The 18742-nt window shown below is 45.8% G+C and overlaps 1 protein-coding gene across 18 annotated transcripts in view; it reads left to right on the plus strand.

Moving 5' to 3' along the window:
- Positions 1-18450, plus strand: part of LOC105023728 (tensin) — a 134836-nt gene extending 116386 nt beyond the window's left edge. For 12 of the 18 annotated variants that reach the window (XM_034289541.1, XM_034289543.1, XM_034289544.1 and 9 more), the window contains 16 exons: positions 3301-4977; positions 5971-6054; positions 6551-6732; positions 7144-7288; positions 8838-8924; positions 10695-10724; positions 11328-11400; positions 11529-12139; positions 12459-12674; positions 13440-13535; positions 13609-13758; positions 14010-14042; positions 14537-14705; positions 15082-15150; positions 15236-15265; positions 15425-18450. In XM_034289541.1, coding sequence (XP_034145432.1) covers positions 3301-4977; positions 5971-6054; positions 6551-6732; positions 7144-7288; positions 8838-8924; positions 10695-10724; positions 11328-11400; positions 11529-12139; positions 12459-12674; positions 13440-13535; positions 13609-13758; positions 14010-14042; positions 14537-14705; positions 15082-15150; positions 15236-15265; positions 15425-15554 — 3782 coding nt within the window. In that variant the 3' untranslated portion in view covers positions 15555-18450. Of the gene's footprint in view, positions 1-3300; positions 4978-5970; positions 6055-6541; positions 6733-7143; positions 7289-8837; positions 8925-10694; positions 10725-11327; positions 11401-11528; positions 12140-12458; positions 12675-13439; positions 13536-13608; positions 13759-14009; positions 14043-14536; positions 14706-15081; positions 15151-15235; positions 15266-15424 lie in introns of all 18 variants that reach the window. The other 6 variants (XM_034289546.1, XM_020042348.2, XM_034289549.1 and 3 more) reach the window with 5 other exon arrangements.
- The last annotated feature ends 292 nt before the right edge of the window (positions 18451-18742 follow it).

The raw sequence follows: 18742 nt of genomic DNA on the forward strand, positions 1-18742 counted from the left end.
AGTTTCCATGATTCTCTCGTCTTTTCACTTGACGAGAAAGTCAGTTGTCGTCGCTTATATTGATAGTTATTGTGCCATGAAATAGCTTTGGCAGTGTTAAGTTTAAGTACTGTAGTAAGTTAGACACTAGTAAGCCTATTACTGGCTAATAAGCTGTTAAAACAGCCAGTGGCAAAAGCAATACATTTCATAGATGCTATTTGTGGTGGAGGTAAACTCAATAAGAAACGTTAGTCAGTTGAACACAATGCTTAATGATGTCTAGTGAAATATTCAAACTTGGCGTGATGTTAATGAGTGACAAAATGATCTAATGTGGAGATGCTATACCGACACTGGGCCCACGTATAGTGGCGTGGTGTAGTGGTTAAAGACACAGCCACTACGTGCACAAAGACGTTGACATTTTCACCCACTGGGAGGGCATTGATTGTATACATACTGTTCATCCATCATTACTCTACGCCCATTGTGGTGATGAACTGTCCCATACGTCAAAATCCCATTTGGATTAACTGAGAAAGGCCAGCTTACCACACTTAATGCTGTTGCTTTCAACATACGGACACAGTGGTGCCTGTGTATTTGTGTGTGCTATGTATAAATAGAGAGCCTCTTTGAGCCTCTTTTAGAATGTAGGAATTGTGCGTGTGAGGGACCATGGTTCATATTAGTCGTGTGTGTGTGTGTGTGTGTGTGTGTGAGTGTGTGTGTGTGTGTGTGTGTGTGTGTGTGTGTGGCCGTTTCGTCCGCGCGTGTGTCGTTCTCTCTCTGAGTGATCATACTGACGCACGCCCCACGGATTTGGTAAACGCAGAGGTCGTGACCCGGCAATGCTTGCCTCCAGAGTTCCAGTCATTCCCCTCGCACCTCGAAAACTCGACTTCCTTTCTGGGTGAAGGGAATATGTCGAGCCTACTGGCCCCGTCTTCTCCATTAATTCCAATTCCTGTAAGAACTCCCGTTTCCCATTGCTGCCATAATGTTCTCTGTAAATGATGATTCTGTCTGTGAACAAAAAAAATGAGTAACTGTTAAGCACGGACTCCCCCACTGGAGGGTTTAATACCTCATCGGCCATGAGTCAAGCATCTTCTGACACAAATGACACAGATCGCTGTAAAAAACCTAATTATAGAGGCGGTTAAAGGAATTTGTGGATTTAGACAGCAGGTTGGTATCTACGTTACCATAATAAAAAGCGTTAGGTTATTCATGGGTCACAAAGAGATTTTGTAAGTTGCTCATGTACCACTGAGTCGCAGTTACACTACACATTTCAGGAAGAGTTGGTTTTGAGACATATCTCATCCAGTTTTCCTCCAGCTTCTCCCCTCTCTTCCTTAGAATTTTACGAGTGGTTAAATGTCACGTCCTTGGTCTGTTTTGCAAAGAGATGCCCCTCCCAACAGAACAGAGGCCAACAGCTGGAAACATGTCACCCCTCTGGTGTTCTTTTTTACCCCTATGGAATGCTATCGATCACAGTCTGAAAACAAGGGTCTCCCCTCTTCTGTATGTGGCCACGCTCGGCTTGTGTGTTGTCTCTGTGGGCTTGTGTGTGTGAGACATGGAGACAGACCGAGGACAGGGAAACCCCAGTGTGTGGGTGATGTCACTGTGTAGGCCTGGGCCAGGGCTGTTAGCTGCGTGGGTGTTGTAGTTTAAGGACACTCCCAGTGCCAGGAAGGAACTATCGTATTCCACTGGACCAGCTCACAACTCCCAGCTCATAGCTCGACGCCCCAGGGAATGGACCAGGCCCACCTCAACCAATCCCAGCACAGATAGGTGATCGAGATGGCAAGGGAGGGAGCGGAAAATGACACAAACCCTGTACCATTCAAATCATAGCCTAGTTAAGGTTCACTCGTCTTCCTATCAAGTGAAACCATAGTGATGGAAAAGGACTGCTCTGTTTAAAGAAAAAAGGAAAGTAACAAAAGGGAAGGACAGAAGGGCTACCTCCAGGTAAGGTAAAATGACAGGAGTTCTGGACTGGGCAGTCCAGTTTGGCTACAATTTGAGGCGCACCAGTCGCATGGTTGGTTTTGATTGGACTGGTGTGTAAGACGGGTAGAGCTCTGTTCTGGTTTTCCTTTGGTGGGTTTGTTGACAAAGACCCGTAAATAGTCTGGTCCATGTTTTTATCTGCTCCCTGTATCAGGACCTCCACACCTGCTATGCTGTGATGAGTTTAAATGCTGCTCCTGATGATCAAATGTCACATAGTCTTTTTTGATACGTTGGAGGGTGTGTGTGCATTGTGTGTGTACAGTATCTACGTACAGTTACGTGTTCATGTTAGTTATGGTCATGAAGACACTCTAAAAGCTTGATACAAAAATTGTATGACGATACAAACCAGGCAGCGAAATGCAAATGAACCTAAGTACTTAGGCTGAAATTAGGGTGTCATTTTCCTTGAAATACATCAGTTGATCTTACGACATTTCTCATCGTACTTATTATAGTTTAGCGCCGTTGCAGATTTTGAGTGATGGATTTGGCGAGGTAATTGGTGCAGGATATTGGAGCTCGAGGTTGTCAGGGACGCTTGTCGAAATTGAAGTAGCGGTTGTCATTTGCAAAAATGCAGGTCATTAATCATTTGTGATGAAACCAATTAATTTTCATGTGAGAACATCTGATGATCGTATGCAGTACGCTGTTATGATCTTGATGCATAAAATTCTGACGCCCTGACCTAATCAATCAGAATTTTGCTATATAAAAATAATTACACATCGGAAATTGTATATAACATGACATTTTGGATATACGATACTCAGGAATCCGGGAGTTCTTGCACAGCATTTCTGCTGTTGCCATGACAAGACAGTGCACCGTCTAGGTGATGTTCCACCGTTTTTGCAAAGATACACAAGGTTCATGCTCATTGCAACACTATGTGTTCTATTCTTAGACCAGGAGTGGTTGTTGATGACAGAGCCAAAGGCCGAGCTACCGTGGTGGTCTGTTGACAGTGTTTAGAGCTGAAAGGACTGGATATGAAGCTACAGCCTCGGTGGGCATTTAAGGACGTTGTTAAAATGCATACAATCGCTACTGTATCATTAAAAATAGGTTCATGTTGACACAAGCAATGCTCCTTTCCCAGGGTGACTCACTTTCTTGGTCCAACGTTAGGAAACAATTAAGAGGCAAATGTCACTGCGGTGTGAGGGTGGGTGTGGTGTTAGTGGTGATTTCTGAGTAGTTCTTGAAATTGGTAATATGTCTGTTTTTCAGCTCTGTTTGGGCACATACTTATAATTATATTTTACTTGGCTCTTTCAGACGTGGTTCACACCCAAGGTCCCCTCGACGGCAGCCTGTATGCCCGAGTCCGCAAGAAAGACTCCCTCGAGGGTGTGGTCACCATCAATGGCCTCCCCGTCCACGATCACCCCCTGACCAACGCGGACCCCGCCCTTCAGCATCCAGACCACACCCTCCCGACTGTTGACCACACCCTCCCGGTGGTGGGCCACGCCTCCCTGCCCACGGTTGACCACGCCCTGTCGGTCAGCAGTGACTCAGGGAACTCGACGGCGTCCATCAAAACCGACCGCACGGACGACCACAGCCAGTCACTGCACGGAGCGGTGAACGCCAACCAGAACCACAACACCCCCAATCACCCTCTTCTCAGTCCCCAGGAGAGAAGGGAACTGGACCAGCTTCTGAGTGGCCTGGAGACCCCTATGCCCCACCGCCAGGGTTACCTGGCTACCTCCACCAGCCCCGGGGGAGGAGTGCGCCACCTTGTCCCAGCCCAGGTGCACGTCAACGGGCACACGCGGCTCATCGCAGCCCCCTCCGTTGAGGAGCGCGAGACGGACATCTTGGACGACGAACTGCCCGTCAGTCAGGAAGGCAACAGTGTGGACAGCCTGGGAACACTCTCCTCACTAGAAGGCCAGGCCACGCCCGGTGAGCTGTACTACCAATCAGAAACGCCTGTTAACCGGCAGAACGACGGACCGTACCTGGAGAAGCTGCGGGAGATGCCGGTGCACCGGGTACGAACATCTACGTCGGCGCAGGAGAGGATCATGGACTCCAGTTCGCCCCAGGAGGATGGTTACTCTCCTAACAGTTTCCAGAACGGGAGTCTGAACTGCTCCCAGTCATTCGGGATCCCTGAGCCGAGTGGCCCCAAGTCGCCCGGGGCCCCTGAGCCAGGGGGCCCCAAAATGCCCAGGGCCCCGGAGAGGAGCACCAGTAGCAGGGAGGCGGTCCAGAGGGGATTGAACACGTGGCACCAGTACAGCCTGCCGGACGACCCCTTCGGCCCCCCGCTGCAGAGCACCCACAGCCTGCCCGACTTCCCCCCCACTGTATCGCAGCACGACATTGAGCGTTCCATCGAAGCCCTCAACATGCTGATGCTGGACCTTGACCCTCATACGGGACAGTTGCCCAAGTCATACAGTGCCCCATCGGGTGAGAATAGCATAGGTGGAGCATCTCCGGCCCCCTTCTCCCAGTCCCTGGCCAGGCCGTCGTACCAGGCGGACTCAGCCATCCATGGCTACAACATCAACGACAACGCCTTCGGAGATCCTTTGAGGTTGACGGCGGGCCGGGTGTCAATGTCGCCCGTCCAGAGCCCCGTGGCAGAATCTCCTGTGTTGTACGCTCCCCCGAGGTCCACTTCGTACCAGCCGCATACCAACACCACCCCCACACACACCCCCGAGCCCTACCACACACGCCCGGCCCAGGGGCCTGGTTCTCCGCTCTGCCCTTCTGACCCTTCCCCCACCTTCGGACAGCTCCAGCTAAAGCCCCTGAACTCCTATCCAGGTGGGACCGTTGGGTCCCAGTCCCCTGAGTTGCAAGGGGTGTCTCCCTACCCGGGCTACAGCGCCTCCTCATCCCCACTCCCCAACTCCTCCCCCCAGCCCAAGGACCCAGAACCGAAAGATGAGAACCTCAACCTGGAGGGCCTGGTGGCTCATCGCATAGCTGGTAAGAGACCACCGGACTGAAGATAAGATTGAATATCTCCGAGTAGTTTAACACTTTTCATTGTCCTCATCAAGGTATTCACTGAAGTACATTCAAGGATATCTGAATGATTGTGACAAGTCTCAAAATGCGTTGTGACTGTGCCATATCACCTTATAGCCAAACATTCAATAGCCTGTACAATTCCAAAGGGCAGTGTTTCGAATGCCTTCCATACAGACATCAGTCCTGAGTCACTATGAGCACATTGTTCCAGAACATGCAATGGACCACCCTATGAGGAACTGTCTTACCGTCATTCTCACCAAGTGCATAATCAGCGGGATTTATTGTTTACATGTGTGCCAAAGGTCTACATTTCTATATTATTAGCCACTGTGTCATCTTTATCTCACTTAGGGAGTAGGTGTCATCATCAAGTCGTGGAGATAAATAGATATAGACAGATAGATATTCAGGGTTATTCTTAGTTGTGTGGATGACCGAAAAACATATGGTGAGCCTTGAACTGTCCTACAGCTCGTATGGAGAGGAGATGAGCTGTAAGGTGGTAAGAATAGACATGCTGGTTGAGCTCTCATCTGCCAGGCATTTTCCACATACACAACCTGCCACACATGGAAGCCCCTGACACTGTGCTCACAGACGCCACCAAGTGGCCTCTTTCAGTACTTCTTTTTGTTCTCCTTGAGTATTGATGTGTGGTTTAGCTGTCTCTTAATTTCTGGTGCAGTCCCATTAGGTAGAGGTTTGTTGTTCTAACCCAGCTCCAATTTCTCATGTCATTTATATTCACGTCCCTTTTGCAGTCCGCTGTTTCTGACACTGATTTCTTTTAATTTTACTTCATTCATTATTTCTCTTTTTTGTGCTTCTGTCTTTTGTTCTGTCCACCCATTCCTCTTTATTGGACCACCCCTTCACGCCATTGCATCTGCCTCTTCACCTCCTTCCTCCTCTTCCTCCTGTCCTCCCACCACTCACTGTGAGCAGAGTACAACGCTCGTATTCGTGGCATCAGTGATAGCATTACCACCACACCACAGCCTGACCACCGTCGATCCTATTCCTTCTCTGGTTTGTGGACAGACCCCCTCCCCATCTCTCACTCCCTTTCCTTCTTTCTGTTGTCCTTTACCTCCACTTGTCTTCTTCCTTCTCCTCACAATTTGTCCTCACCAGTGCTTATAACATTTCTCTTTCTCTCTCTCTCTCTCTCTCTTTCTATCTACAACATTACTCTTGCAATTAGCACATCAGAGGTTGAAATTCATTGTGTTTTAAACCTGGGATATACATTGTAGTTACAGTGCCTTTGGGACGTATTCAATGTCACTTTCTCCAGATTTTCTCTGTTATGTACGCAATTGATAATTGATTGTGAGTCTAATTAAGATACCCTATAATGACAACCAATTTAGAGAGGGTGAAGGGGTCTGAATTCCCAAAGGCATCGTATGTTCCCAAATCTAGTTAAGGATTCCCTATTTACATCAACCCTTAAGTGTTTTTCCCAGATACATTCCTGAAACCTAATGGGAAATGTCCGGTATTTCGTTTTCTGGCGTTCCAGGGATGCGTTCCCGTGGCATTTCGCCGGAGGAGGCTCAGGAGACTGTCCGCCGTCGGACCACCAGTGAGGGGCAGTACCAAAGCGGACACGGAGACCCTCTGTGCCACACGGGGGCGCCGCTGCGCTCCCCTGTCCATTCCTCAGACGTCCATAATCTCAACCCTGGAGGAAGACCCAGAGAGGTAGAGGGCTTTTCCCCTTTCCAGCCGCAGGCTGCAGGCTCTTCAGTCTGTATCAGCTTGAAAATGTTCTCCCATTCATTGAGGGTTTTGTCGTTTCACTTTGAGAGTAACCGTGTCTGTGTGTGTGTGGGCGTGCGTGCGTGTGTGTGTGGGCGTGTCTGCATACGTCTGTCTACGTGGACTTTTTTTTCTGTGTGTCTCTATGTTACTGGCCTCTGCCCATATGTATATCTGTGCCTTCGTCTTTTTGTGTGCATTTTACCGTGGCGTTTGCGTTCCCTCCACACGTGCGCTTTCTCCATGTCCATTTGGGTTTGTTTCGTCGCCCGTCTGGCTGCGTGCGTGTGTGTGTGCGTGATACGTGACGTGCGTGTGTTCTGTGTGTGTGTGTGTTGTGTCCCTTCACTCCAGGGCCCCATGCACAGCTACTTGGCGGCGTATGAGGATGACGTTGACGCTGGTGCTGCTGTCAGTCCTACGCTCAGCGGCGGCGGTGAGGTCTACCCCCTGACTCCTGCCTTCCCTGTCTCACCTCAGACCCCTTATTTCAACATGTGTAAGTTCACCTCCCTGCAGACAGGGGGCTCCCTTAGACCCTAGTCCGGAGGACGCCCGACCCGGTTTCCTGGAGATCTACCGTCCTGTAGGTTCCCCCTCCAACCCCAGTTGTGACTAATCTCATTTAGCTTTTCGTGGAGGTAATTATTCAAATTTGGGTTAGAGAGAGAACTTACTAGACAGTATCTCTCCAGGAACATGTTTGGGCAGCCCTGCCTTAGTTGAGTGCCCCAGAAAAAAATATTAGAAAACTGTAATTAACATTAAATATGTTGAATGAATATAACATTAATACGATAGCAGATGGTGGCTGAGTTCTGATCCTTTTAAGATGCATCCTTCTCCGCTGCTTTGTATTAAATAAGGAGTTATCCTGAACTGATTTGGACAGTGCCAGGTGTACTGTTCTTAATGTAATGTTGCTTTGTTGAGTGTCTTGATTGGGACTAATCAGTAGTGGTGGATTTCCCAAATTAGATTATTTCTCTTGTGAGACTCAATTGCAAATGTATTTGCTCTTGGAAAATAATTAAAAAGGGAATAGAAACCAATAGAGAATAATAGACTGTAGTTTCTTTAAATGATTCAAGTGAAATTAGACCATAGATTGCTGCTCGACACACCGGAGATAACAGAGATACAAACTGTTATCTCTCTTTATCTTTCTGCTTGACAACATGATCGTTTTACTAGATAGATTGCTTTGGGCTTGTTTGGGACCAGCCAGGTTTAGGTCTCCCTGTTCCAGCAGTGGGGACTAGCACTGTAGTTGAAGTAAGGACCCACTCTGAGGCCCCCAGAAGTCCCCGATACCATACTCCATATACCACTCTGCACTCGTCTCCCATCGCCCCTTCGTGCCTTTTTCGGGAGGCGCTAACTTTCAAAAAGACAAAGAATTGATTTGGGGTTCTTTGGTAAGTGGAGGATGCATGGAATTTCCGGATTACTTCTCAATGTCCCGTCGAGTCCACCCCACGACCGTAGGCTAATTGTATTCCGGCGCGGGCAAACCGCTGGAATTTCAACTCATTTCATGAACCGGCCTTTATAGAAAGGGACTGGTGGTCAGCCCTGGCATGTATCCATCGTGTCCGTGACCTTCCCAACACAGGACCTCTCAGTGGTCGCTGATTGACGTTCGGGATGCTGCCATTGGTTCCCTGTCCGTGTCAGTGGTTCATTAGTGTTTGGAAGTGTGTCTGTTCGGTGTTGTTTCTGCATGCTGTGTCCCAAACTCTTGCATGGCCGGGGCTCTTCGTACTGTAGGTGTCATCATTCACCGTCAACCTTGTTCTGCTGTTGTCGTAGTCTGTTTGTTCTTTGAATCTCTGTGCGTATTTCTGTATCTGCTTGGACGTATTGTAGGCCGACGTTGAGAGTTCGGTTTGGTCTTTCTTTCCCTCAATATCTTGTTGTATATCTCCTATCTCTCACTGTCGCTGTCTCTCTACGTAGATGTTAATCTCTCTTTGTCTCTATCTCTTATCATTCTCTGATATTCTCTTCCTCCGTTTAACAGTTTCTACCTCTCTTTCTCTCTCCAGCCTGTTCCCCTCTGGGCTTGGCCAAAAGCCCTCCTGCTCTAGGACTGAAGCCCCACAATCCATCAGACATGCTCCACTGTGGATCAGGTCAGTACACACACACACACACACACATACAGTGGGGAGAACAAGGATTTGATACACTGCTGATATTGCAGGTTATCCCACTTACAAAGCATGTAGAGGTCTGTAATTTTTATCATAGGTACTCCTCAACTGTGAGTGACGGAATCTACAGCAAAAATCCAGAAAATCATATTGTATGATTTTTAAGTAATTGATTTGCATTGTATTGCATGACATAAGTATTTGATACATCAGAAAAGCAGAACCTAATATTTGGTACAGAAACCTTTGTTTGCAATAACAGAGATCATACGTTTCCTGTAGTTCTTGACCAGGTTTGCACACACTGCAGCAGGGATTTTGGCCCACTCCTCCATACAGACCTTCTCCAGATCCTTCAGGATTCCGGCTGTCGCTGGGCAACACGGACTTTCAGCTCCCTCCAAAGATTTTCTATTGGGTTCAGGTCTAGAGACTGACTAGGCTACTCCAAGACCTTGAGATGCTTCTTACGGAGCCACTCCTTAGTTGCCCAGGCTGTGTGTTTCGGGTCGTTGTTATGCTGGAAGACCATCTTCAATGCTCCTACTGAGGGAAGGAGGTTGTTGGCCAAGATCTCGCGATACATGGCCCCATCCATCCTCCCCTCAATACGGTGCAGTCGTCCTGTCCCCTTTGCAGAAAAGCATCCCCAAAGAATGATGTTTCCACCTCCATGCTTCACGGTTTGGGATGGTGTTCTTGGGGTTGTACCCATCCCTCTTCTTCCTCCAAACACAGCGAGTGGAGTTTAGACCAAAAAGCTCTATTTTTGTCTCATCAGACCACATGACCTTCTCCCATTCCTCCTCTGGATCATCCAGATGGTCATTGGCAAACTTCAGACGGGCCTGGACATGCGCTGGCTTGAGCAGGGGGAACTGGCGTGCGCTGTAGGATTTTAATCCGTGATGACGTAGTGTGTTACTAATGGTTTTCTTTGAGACTGTGGTCCCAGCTCTCTTCAGGTCATTGACCAGGTCCTGCCGTGTAGTTCTGGGCTGATCCCTCACCTTCCTCGTGATCATTGATGCCCCACGAGGTGAGATCTTGCATGGAGCCCCAGACCGAGGGAGATTGACCATCATCTTGAACTTCTTCCATTTTCTAATAATTGCGCCAACAGTTGTTGCCTTCTCACCAAGCTGCTTGCCTATTGTCCTGTAGCCCATCCCAGCCTTGTGCAGGTCTACAATTTTATCCCTGATGTCCTTACACAGCTCTCTGGTCTTGGCCATTGTGGAGAGGTTGGAGTCTGTTTGATTGAGTGTGTGGACATGTGTCTTTTATACAGGTAACAAGTTCAAACAGGTGCAGTTAATACAGATAATGAGTGGAGAACAGGAGGGCTTCTTAAAGAAAAACTAACAGGTCTGTGAGAGCCGGAATTCCTACTGGTTGGTAGGTGATCAAATACTTATGTCATGCAATAAAATGGTAATTCATTATTTAAAAATCATACAATGTGATTTTCTGGATTCTTGTTTGAGATTCAGTCTCTATGAGTACCTATGATAAAAATTACAGACCTCTACATGCTTTGTAAGTAGGAAAACCTGCAAAATCAGCAGTGTATCAAATACTTGTTCTCCCCACTGTATATCTTTCCCATTTAGGTTCTTCGTATTTCACTCAATTGCTTCTACGCTGCTTCTCTTGGTTTCTTACTTGTCTTTCAACAGTCTCTCCTGTCTTTCTTACCCCTCCTTCAACCCCCATCTTATCTTCCGTCTCTTTCTTTCCTCCTGTCAGACTCTGAATCTTTAAGTGATGGGGAGCAAGGTAAGGGTGTTTCAATGGCAAACAACCCCTCATCCCTGTCATGCCGGCCTCCCCTAACCCTTCCTGGTCCACCATGTTCGACCAACCCCTGTTTTTGACTGGAGGACCTTGTTGCGGCGTCTTGGTTTTGCTCTACCTTCTCCGTTCCTCATCCCTAAATAAATAATACAGTCCCATTATACAGGTTACAGCCGCAAAACCTTCTGTTTTGATTGACTATCAGTGGTTTAGCCCCGCCTCTTCTTAAATGTTATTGGGTAACCGATGCGTCCCAATTTTCCACCAGCCAGGGGAGTTGCTGAACCGTGAATGCTATGAATGTGTCACTGTTGGCGTGGGAAAGGTATCACATCTATAGTTGGTTGTCAGCCTTTTAAATGGGCCTGTTTTATGCATCTGTGTCTCAAATTTGCATCTGTTTTAATCACACTCAGTCTCACTTGCGGTTGTTTCTTTTCGTTTCTGTTTTTGGAATGACCTCCCTAGATATCACCACTTTCACTCTGTTTCCTCCAAACAGCACAGCACCTTGTTTAGCCCTACTGGGAAAACTACGGCTGCTAACAAACTTAATAATCAAATGCGTGTGTGTTTTTGCTTCAGACGGTGGTAGTTATGGTGGACATCTCTTTAACGCTCCCCAAACTTCCAGTAGCCCTATTCACAGTCCGGACGGGTGAGTACTGTACATTACCCACCATCTGTCTGGGTTAATTGAGTTTGGTTAATCCAGACATGAATTGGCTTCGAATTGAATGAAGAATTCCTAGGTTACAGGTCAGTGTTTTCTCCGTTTCTCCGCAGTGCAAGGACAGGTTCCTCGGTTCGGCCCTTGGCTGACTCCGGCTTCATCTCCCACCAATCGGAGAGCGCTCAGCACACGCCTGCCTCGTCTTGCGGGCCCCCCTCCCCCGAGGGTTGCCAGGTCAGCATCGTGGGCCCCCTCCACATGGTCCCTGGAAGCCCCAACACCCTCCATCGGACGGTGGCCACCAACACACCGCCAAGCCCCGCCCTCCAACGGCGCCTGGGCAGCCAGGCCGGTCCAGGTTTGGCTCGCCACCCCGCGTCGTCCAATGGAAACAGGGATCAAGTCCCCGGTAGCCCTGTGGTCCACCCGAGAGGTTCCAGAACCACCGGCATCCCTCCTAGCCCTTTGATGGGGCGCCACCCGATGTCCAGCGGCCACGTCACCCCCGACGACAGACAGGGGGCGGCACCTACGCCATCGTTCCCTGTGTCGCCCCAGCCAATGCTTCCAGAGAAGAGGCGGATGCCAAGCGGTGAGAGGTCCGGTGGGGGGCTGTCGTACGGTACCCTGGATGGGAAAAACATCACCTCCACCTTACCCAGTGGCACGCCCAGCGCGTCCGGCTCTAATACTCTAACAGACCTCTCAAAATTCTCCATCTACGGTGAGAAGAAAGATACAATCCCAAACGTGCCACTATGGTTGCTCTCGCACAGCCTATAGATGTTTGCAAAGCCTGCTCTAGCCTTTTGGGGGTCTTAAGCAACTTTTGATTAAGGGCCCCCTACTCTACCGGTTCTTAACGGTCAGGGGCTGCCTAGCGACCAGGGGTCCTAAGCGACCGCTTAATGTTGCTTATGCCTGTAAACGGCCCTGGATGTTTGAGTCCATCATTGGTTATTTCGAGGGAAATAAATACGTTAATTGTCATTATTGTAAATGTATGTACCAATTGTCACTGGTCCTATTATTTTGTCCTACAGACCAGAGTCCAGACATTCGGCTGAATGTGAAGTTTGTCCAGGACACGTCTAAGTTCTGGTACAAGCCAGATATCTCCAGAGAGCAAGCTATTAGTCTGCTGAAGGACAGGGAGCCTGGAGCCTTTGTCATCCGGGACAGTCACTCCTTCAGAGGGGCCTATGGTTTGGCCATGAAGGTGGCCTGCCCCCCTCCCACGGCCCAGGCAAACAAGAAAGGTACAGTAGACCTTATTTAGCCATTCTATTTCTTGTTTATTTGGAAGAAACAGCTACCCTTCCACACAAAATGTAATAAAAACCAAAGTAAAACATACATTTGTAGAACCACATAGCCTCACATTATTTTCAATCACTTTACAACAGACAAACTATGTTCCCCGTCTTCATAACAAGTTTGCCAATACAATGTCAAGGCTCGGAATTCAGACTCAAGGGGCAGTCATTTGAAGCTCTGGCTAAGTTCATTTAAACAGGCAAAATACAATGTACAGGCAGACGGACATCAAAATCAGGTCGGGATAGGCATAGGTTCGGTGATAACGTAACGTGATTTATGATATGTTGAATGTGTGGAGTCTTTAGGATACATTACCACTCTAGCTTCTTGTAAGACTAGCAAGCTGTTTGTAAAAATAGAGAACAGTAACAGGCCAAAGCAGCTGCCCTGAGGGACACCACACTGTACATCTCGGACATTCGGAAAGCTTTAACTGAAGAGCACTTTCTATTGGATTAGTGACTCCAACTGTATGATGGCAGTGGATGTACAACCATAACAGGTGCCTTTTTCCATTGACAGTTTATAGTCAATAACACAAAGGCTGCACTGAAATCTAACAATGCAACTCCAACTCGCCGTTATCTAGATCTGTCAGCTAGTCGTCAGTCGTTGGATCACCATAAACCAAACCTATTAGGTGTAAAACATTTGGGTTTTTTAAGTGTCAACGATTTTTAATTTTAGTTTTGCTCTTTTTTCAGTCGGTGACATCACGAGCGAGCTGGTGAGGCACTTCCTGATCGAGACGAGCCCCAAAGGCGTGCGTCTGAAGGGCTGTCCCAATGAGCCGTACTTCGGTGAGTCTCGCACGCACGCTCACAGTCTAAAGGTGTTTCTGAGCATACCTGCCAATAACGTGTTTGTGTGCAGGGTGCCTGTCTGCCCTGGTGTACCAACACTCCATGACCCCTCTGGCTCTGCCCTGCAAGCTCATGATCCCCACCAAAGACCCCAATGAGGAGGCCCAGGAGTTGGCCACTCCCACTGACACAGTGGCTGACCTGGTGAAACAAGGGGCGGGTAAGGATAAATGACACCTTTCGCAATTCAGCCCGTTCTGTTTGCTCTCATAATGTATCCCTCTCCATTTCAAGAATTTAAGTGCAACAGCATAGGCTAAGACAAAAACAGAAGAGTATTTAGTCAAATTCTGTTTTCGTTTCCTAGTGTGCTTACTATTTAGTTGCTACATAATTACAAATACACACGTTTTCATTTACTACATTGGTTTGGTTTCTTTCCTCATGCTCTGACCCCTTGTTATATTGCAGTAACAGAGCAAAAAGTCCCAGAAGAGAGCCATGGTAAATACTGGAGTGTGTTTTTGGTTTTATTTCAGCATTTTAACCCTCTTTGTCTCCACAATCCCCAGACGGATATGCTAGGCTTGCACGGTCCCCACAGAAGCTTTCCTCTCACTGTTATGCCATGCCTGCTTTCTCACGTATTTGCTCGTTATGTTGCTGTTTTTCAACTGTGAAGGACTTTTTATAGTCTTTCAGTAGGTCTTATGCTCTGCAGCTTTTTTTTTAGGGTTTAAACTTGGATTGGACGCGTTATATTCTCTTGCATAGCACTTTGTACAAACAAATCAACAAAGTGAGAATTTCTAACTGATTATATCTGAAAGGTGGGTGTGAAGCCACTAATGTACGTTCAGCTCTTGATGTGATATGTTTTTCAACACACTGACAAACGTATTCAAATTATTGCACTAATTGGAGGATTTAAATAGTTGAACTCACCCATTTATCTTCAGCGCCAGCTGATTAATATATGTTGTGTTTTTTTCGCCCAGCATGCAACGTTCTTTATATCAACTCAGTTGACATGGAGTCTCTGACCGGGCCTCAGGCCATTGCCAAGGCGATCAGCGAGACACTGGCCGTCAACCCATTGCCAGCGGCAACCACCGTCCACTTCAAAGTGTCGTCGCAAGGCATCACCCTCACTGACAGCCAGAGGAAGTGAGTAGTAACCATGGAAACCGGAGCCCACTACACCCACTGTTAGAGACGCATTTTAAGAATCCCTGATAAAATACTGGCAACAAGACCATAGCCAATGTTTTGTGATTAGCCATTCAAAAATAATTCAAAAATACATATGTAATTAGAATAACGTGTCCAGCTTTTAGAAAGCACCTAAAGATATGTTAATTATACAGTTTGTTTGTAAACATCTGGACTGAGAAAAACAGTCAGTCAGTAACTGCGTGGGCAGGGCAGTCGTTAGCTAAATGACCACCACATTAGTATATCTTACTGTACTGTTGTTTTCTTATAATTCAGTTAGCTGACAACTTCTGGGATTTCCAATGCTAACTTCTGTTTCCTGCTCTAGAATTTTCTTCCGCCGGCACTACCCTATCAACTCTGTTACTTACTGTGACATCGACCCCCAGGACAGGAAGTAAGTGTTTGAGACACGATCTTTCTTGCATGCTACAACAGTGAAAATAATCTACTGAAAGATTGTCCATATCTTGTCTTCACAGGTGGAGTAAGGAAGGAGGCGGAACTGCAAAGTAAGTCTCAAAGACGGTGTCGCTCTACTTGTCTCGACGCAGCTAGTTAAAGAGATGGCATAGTAACGCCCATTATCCACATGGGCCTCCAAATATATTACATCTTCAAACATTTCCTGCATACTCTAAACAGGCCTTTTCTTTCCTGTCAAACTTCAGGCTTTTTGGTTTCGTGGCACGTAAACAAGGAAGCACAACGGACAACGTGACCCACCTTTTTGCCGAGCTGGATCTCGACCAGCCTGCTTCAGCCATCGTCAGCTTTGTCTCCAAAGTCATGAAGCGATGAGGACGACCTACCACCGCCAGCCATGTTGATTATTATAACTGTATTTTTTCTCTCGCAAAAGGATGTTATTTTTCACGTTCGATTTTTGATTGTATTTTATTCTATTTTGCCATACTTTTTGTTTGACTCTTTTCTCTTTGCTTTATTCTATGAGATTTGAGATTTTATGTTTGAAGGACTTGGAAGTTCTCCAAAATGGTATCAGAGGAAGTTGCAGCTGGAGTGGAAATAGTGATGACGTAAATCGAGGCTGGTGGAGGAAGATGTTTCCATGGGGTACCTGTGGATGAGGAGGAGCTGTGTGCTAAGTTAACAAAAGTCTAGAGGAGTCAAGCAAAGTTCAGTGGGAGAAAAGGACACTGGCATTCATCAGGTTTTTGGATTTACCAAAGGTAACCATCAAAACAAATACATAATTATTAGATGGTCAGTGTAAGGCATTGTATGTTTTCTTCATTGTTTTTTATGATGGGACTGTTGATATGAAACAGACAAATAGAAATAGAAAGAATGCTTTCTTTGTGAACTTTCTTCTGTCTTTGAAAAAAAAAACTTAGCCGCAATGGCTTCTTACAAAATAATACCTTATAAGAGATTTTGCATGTTAGCTCGATCTTTAAGCTTGGTCCTTATTCCTTCCACTCAAGTCATTTGTGATCCCTCAAGTGGACATTTTCCGGGACTGTTGTATGTAGGAAAGGGCTCAACCGCGGAAAAAAAAGAAAAAGAAACCGTTTTCACATAACAGGTCGAACTTCTCACAACACTCATCACTTACTTTAGGTCCAGACATGCACAGTCAAATCCTGGAGCGCACTGATTAATCGGACTGACGGAGATCAGTTTCTCAAGCCTGCGGGGGAGGTATTTGGTGAATCTACAGCTGTCCCACCTGGTTCTGAGTTTAGCTTTAGACTGGGACCTCCTGTACACACAATGGCGGAGATTATTCAACTAAATCCTGCTTTGATAAGACAGATCATCACCTGCCCGCTGCTCAAAGACACTGCTACTGAACACACTGGAAATGAATGCCGGGGCTGGTCCGAGCCCTGGGCCCTATGCACTGTCCTGCATGTTTTAGTCCAATTGCACCCTCTCTCTAAGCTGCGTTCACATCTCCAAAACGTCCATTCTACGCTGTGTGCTCTAAACACTTTAACCCTAAGACAAGAACACTACGGTTGTCTGACCTGTCAGAGAATGCATGATATTATACACCATTTTTTTGTATCGTTCTCGGGAGTCAAAAAAAACGAAGCGAGAACCATTTGATGACCTTTCGTTGAAGTAGTTACTCAGCGGTGAGATGCAATATTTTAACTCTTTTTATTTTTTTCTTCCATCCTGAAACGGGGGTTTCCTTGTACCATGCAAGGTCTTGTCTAACTGTTTTAACACGAGGTGAATTTGCATCTAGATGCCTTTAGATAAAACATAGAGGTCGTCTGTCACACTGTGTGGAAATGCCTGCTTTTCAAACACACCATTCACCTATCTTCCGTAAACGAAAGGAAAAATTATTGACAGGACATGTATATAGATATATTAATTTGAAAGGTGACATAGCTAAAAAAAAATATTTATTTTTGTTGCTTTGTTCCTCCATGATAACTCATATATACATATTGTACAGTCTACATAAAGAAGAATATCTAAAGGGTCGAGGGAAAAAAAACTTATTTTGGCTAACGATTTCAAAGTCGGAAGATTTTAAAAGGCTTTTGAATATATATGGTGTACATTACTCTGTACTTGTGTGTTTGTTCCAGATAGTCATGATTCTTGTTTTGCATTCTCAGAGATTGAGGTGAGGCATGTATGGGATGAAAGCATACTGTATGATTTTAACAGCAAAAATGCATGGACAAAGCAGTCCAGGTGGTGTACCATAACATAATGTTAATGTTTGTCTTAAACATTGCCATAACCCAGTGAAAAGGTTTATAGACTTATCATATGAGTCACATGGCAAAGGTTGGCAGTTCTAGGGTCAGCACTTAATATGGATTCGCCATATTATGAGAATAGGAAGTGTTCTTAAAAAATATCAAACTTTTATAAAGAAGGGAAGCATGAGGACGTTGAATTTATAAGCCAACATTAAATGCAATATGTAACAAATAACGTGCACCCATCTTTACGATATTATGATTTGCCAAAGATTCAACCATATGACTTTGAGGGTGTCTACATGTTTTACCTTTTCCAAGATAATTGTGATGCTAAGCTGAATGAATTCATATTGTCATTAATGTGATTTGCTGTCGTTAAATATGCAGACCTACATCACACTAACACCACCATGATAGCTTATCTACCAGATGTTTCTCTCTCTCTGTCTCTCTCTCATTCTTTCTCCCTGTCTTTCTCTTTCCATAGCAGCTGAATGGAATTAAGTAGTGTTACCCCAATTAGAAAAACAAGGCACTTATACATGGAATAACACAACTATAAAAACAGATGCAAGCAAGCAAAAAATGACTTCATATAATTTCATATGAATGTCTGTGATGAAAGGCAACATTTCGTCGATTCTTCAGAGCTGTTCAATTTTAGCTACTACTTATAGCTAGAGATCTCCTCAAAAGTAACATGGTTTATTTATTCTCTTCTTATTTATTCTTTATTCGCTGGTATGTTTGTTTAAAATAATCCTCAACATTTCAAGCTACATGACCGCTGTTGTCAGTCAGTGTTAATTAATGAAAAAGGAATGTATTTTTGTGTACAGCTGTGTGGAGGAGATCTGTATGGGACTTACCTGAATGTGTGAATGTGCTAAGGATGTATAGAAGGGTCTTGTGTTTTTTCATTTGCATTATACTGTCATGGCTTACCTGTTTCTGAGGAGAAAAAATACATTAAAGCAATACAAATCAGTTACAGTAAAACACATGGTTGTTTGGGCTTTGAGTTTCCCATTCATTTTATGTATTTTATGATTATTTTGTTACGCTTTTATAATTTATTTTGGGCATTTTCAAATTATTTACCAAGAAAAAGCTCAGTTCCTTCTGGGATTTCACTGACAGAATGCAATTCCTAATTTCTACCTCGGGTTCGGAACACATAAAAGAGAGATCCGGTCCTCACTTGATCTCTGTCCAACACTCATTTCTGACAGGCACAAATCCGATCTTGAAGGTTTTCATAAAAAATGCACAAAAAGGCTTTTCTTCACGATT

This window comes from Esox lucius, chromosome 22, assembly GCF_011004845.1.
Source record: "Esox lucius isolate fEsoLuc1 chromosome 22, fEsoLuc1.pri, whole genome shotgun sequence".
NCBI lineage: Eukaryota > Metazoa > Chordata > Actinopteri > Esociformes > Esocidae > Esox > Esox lucius.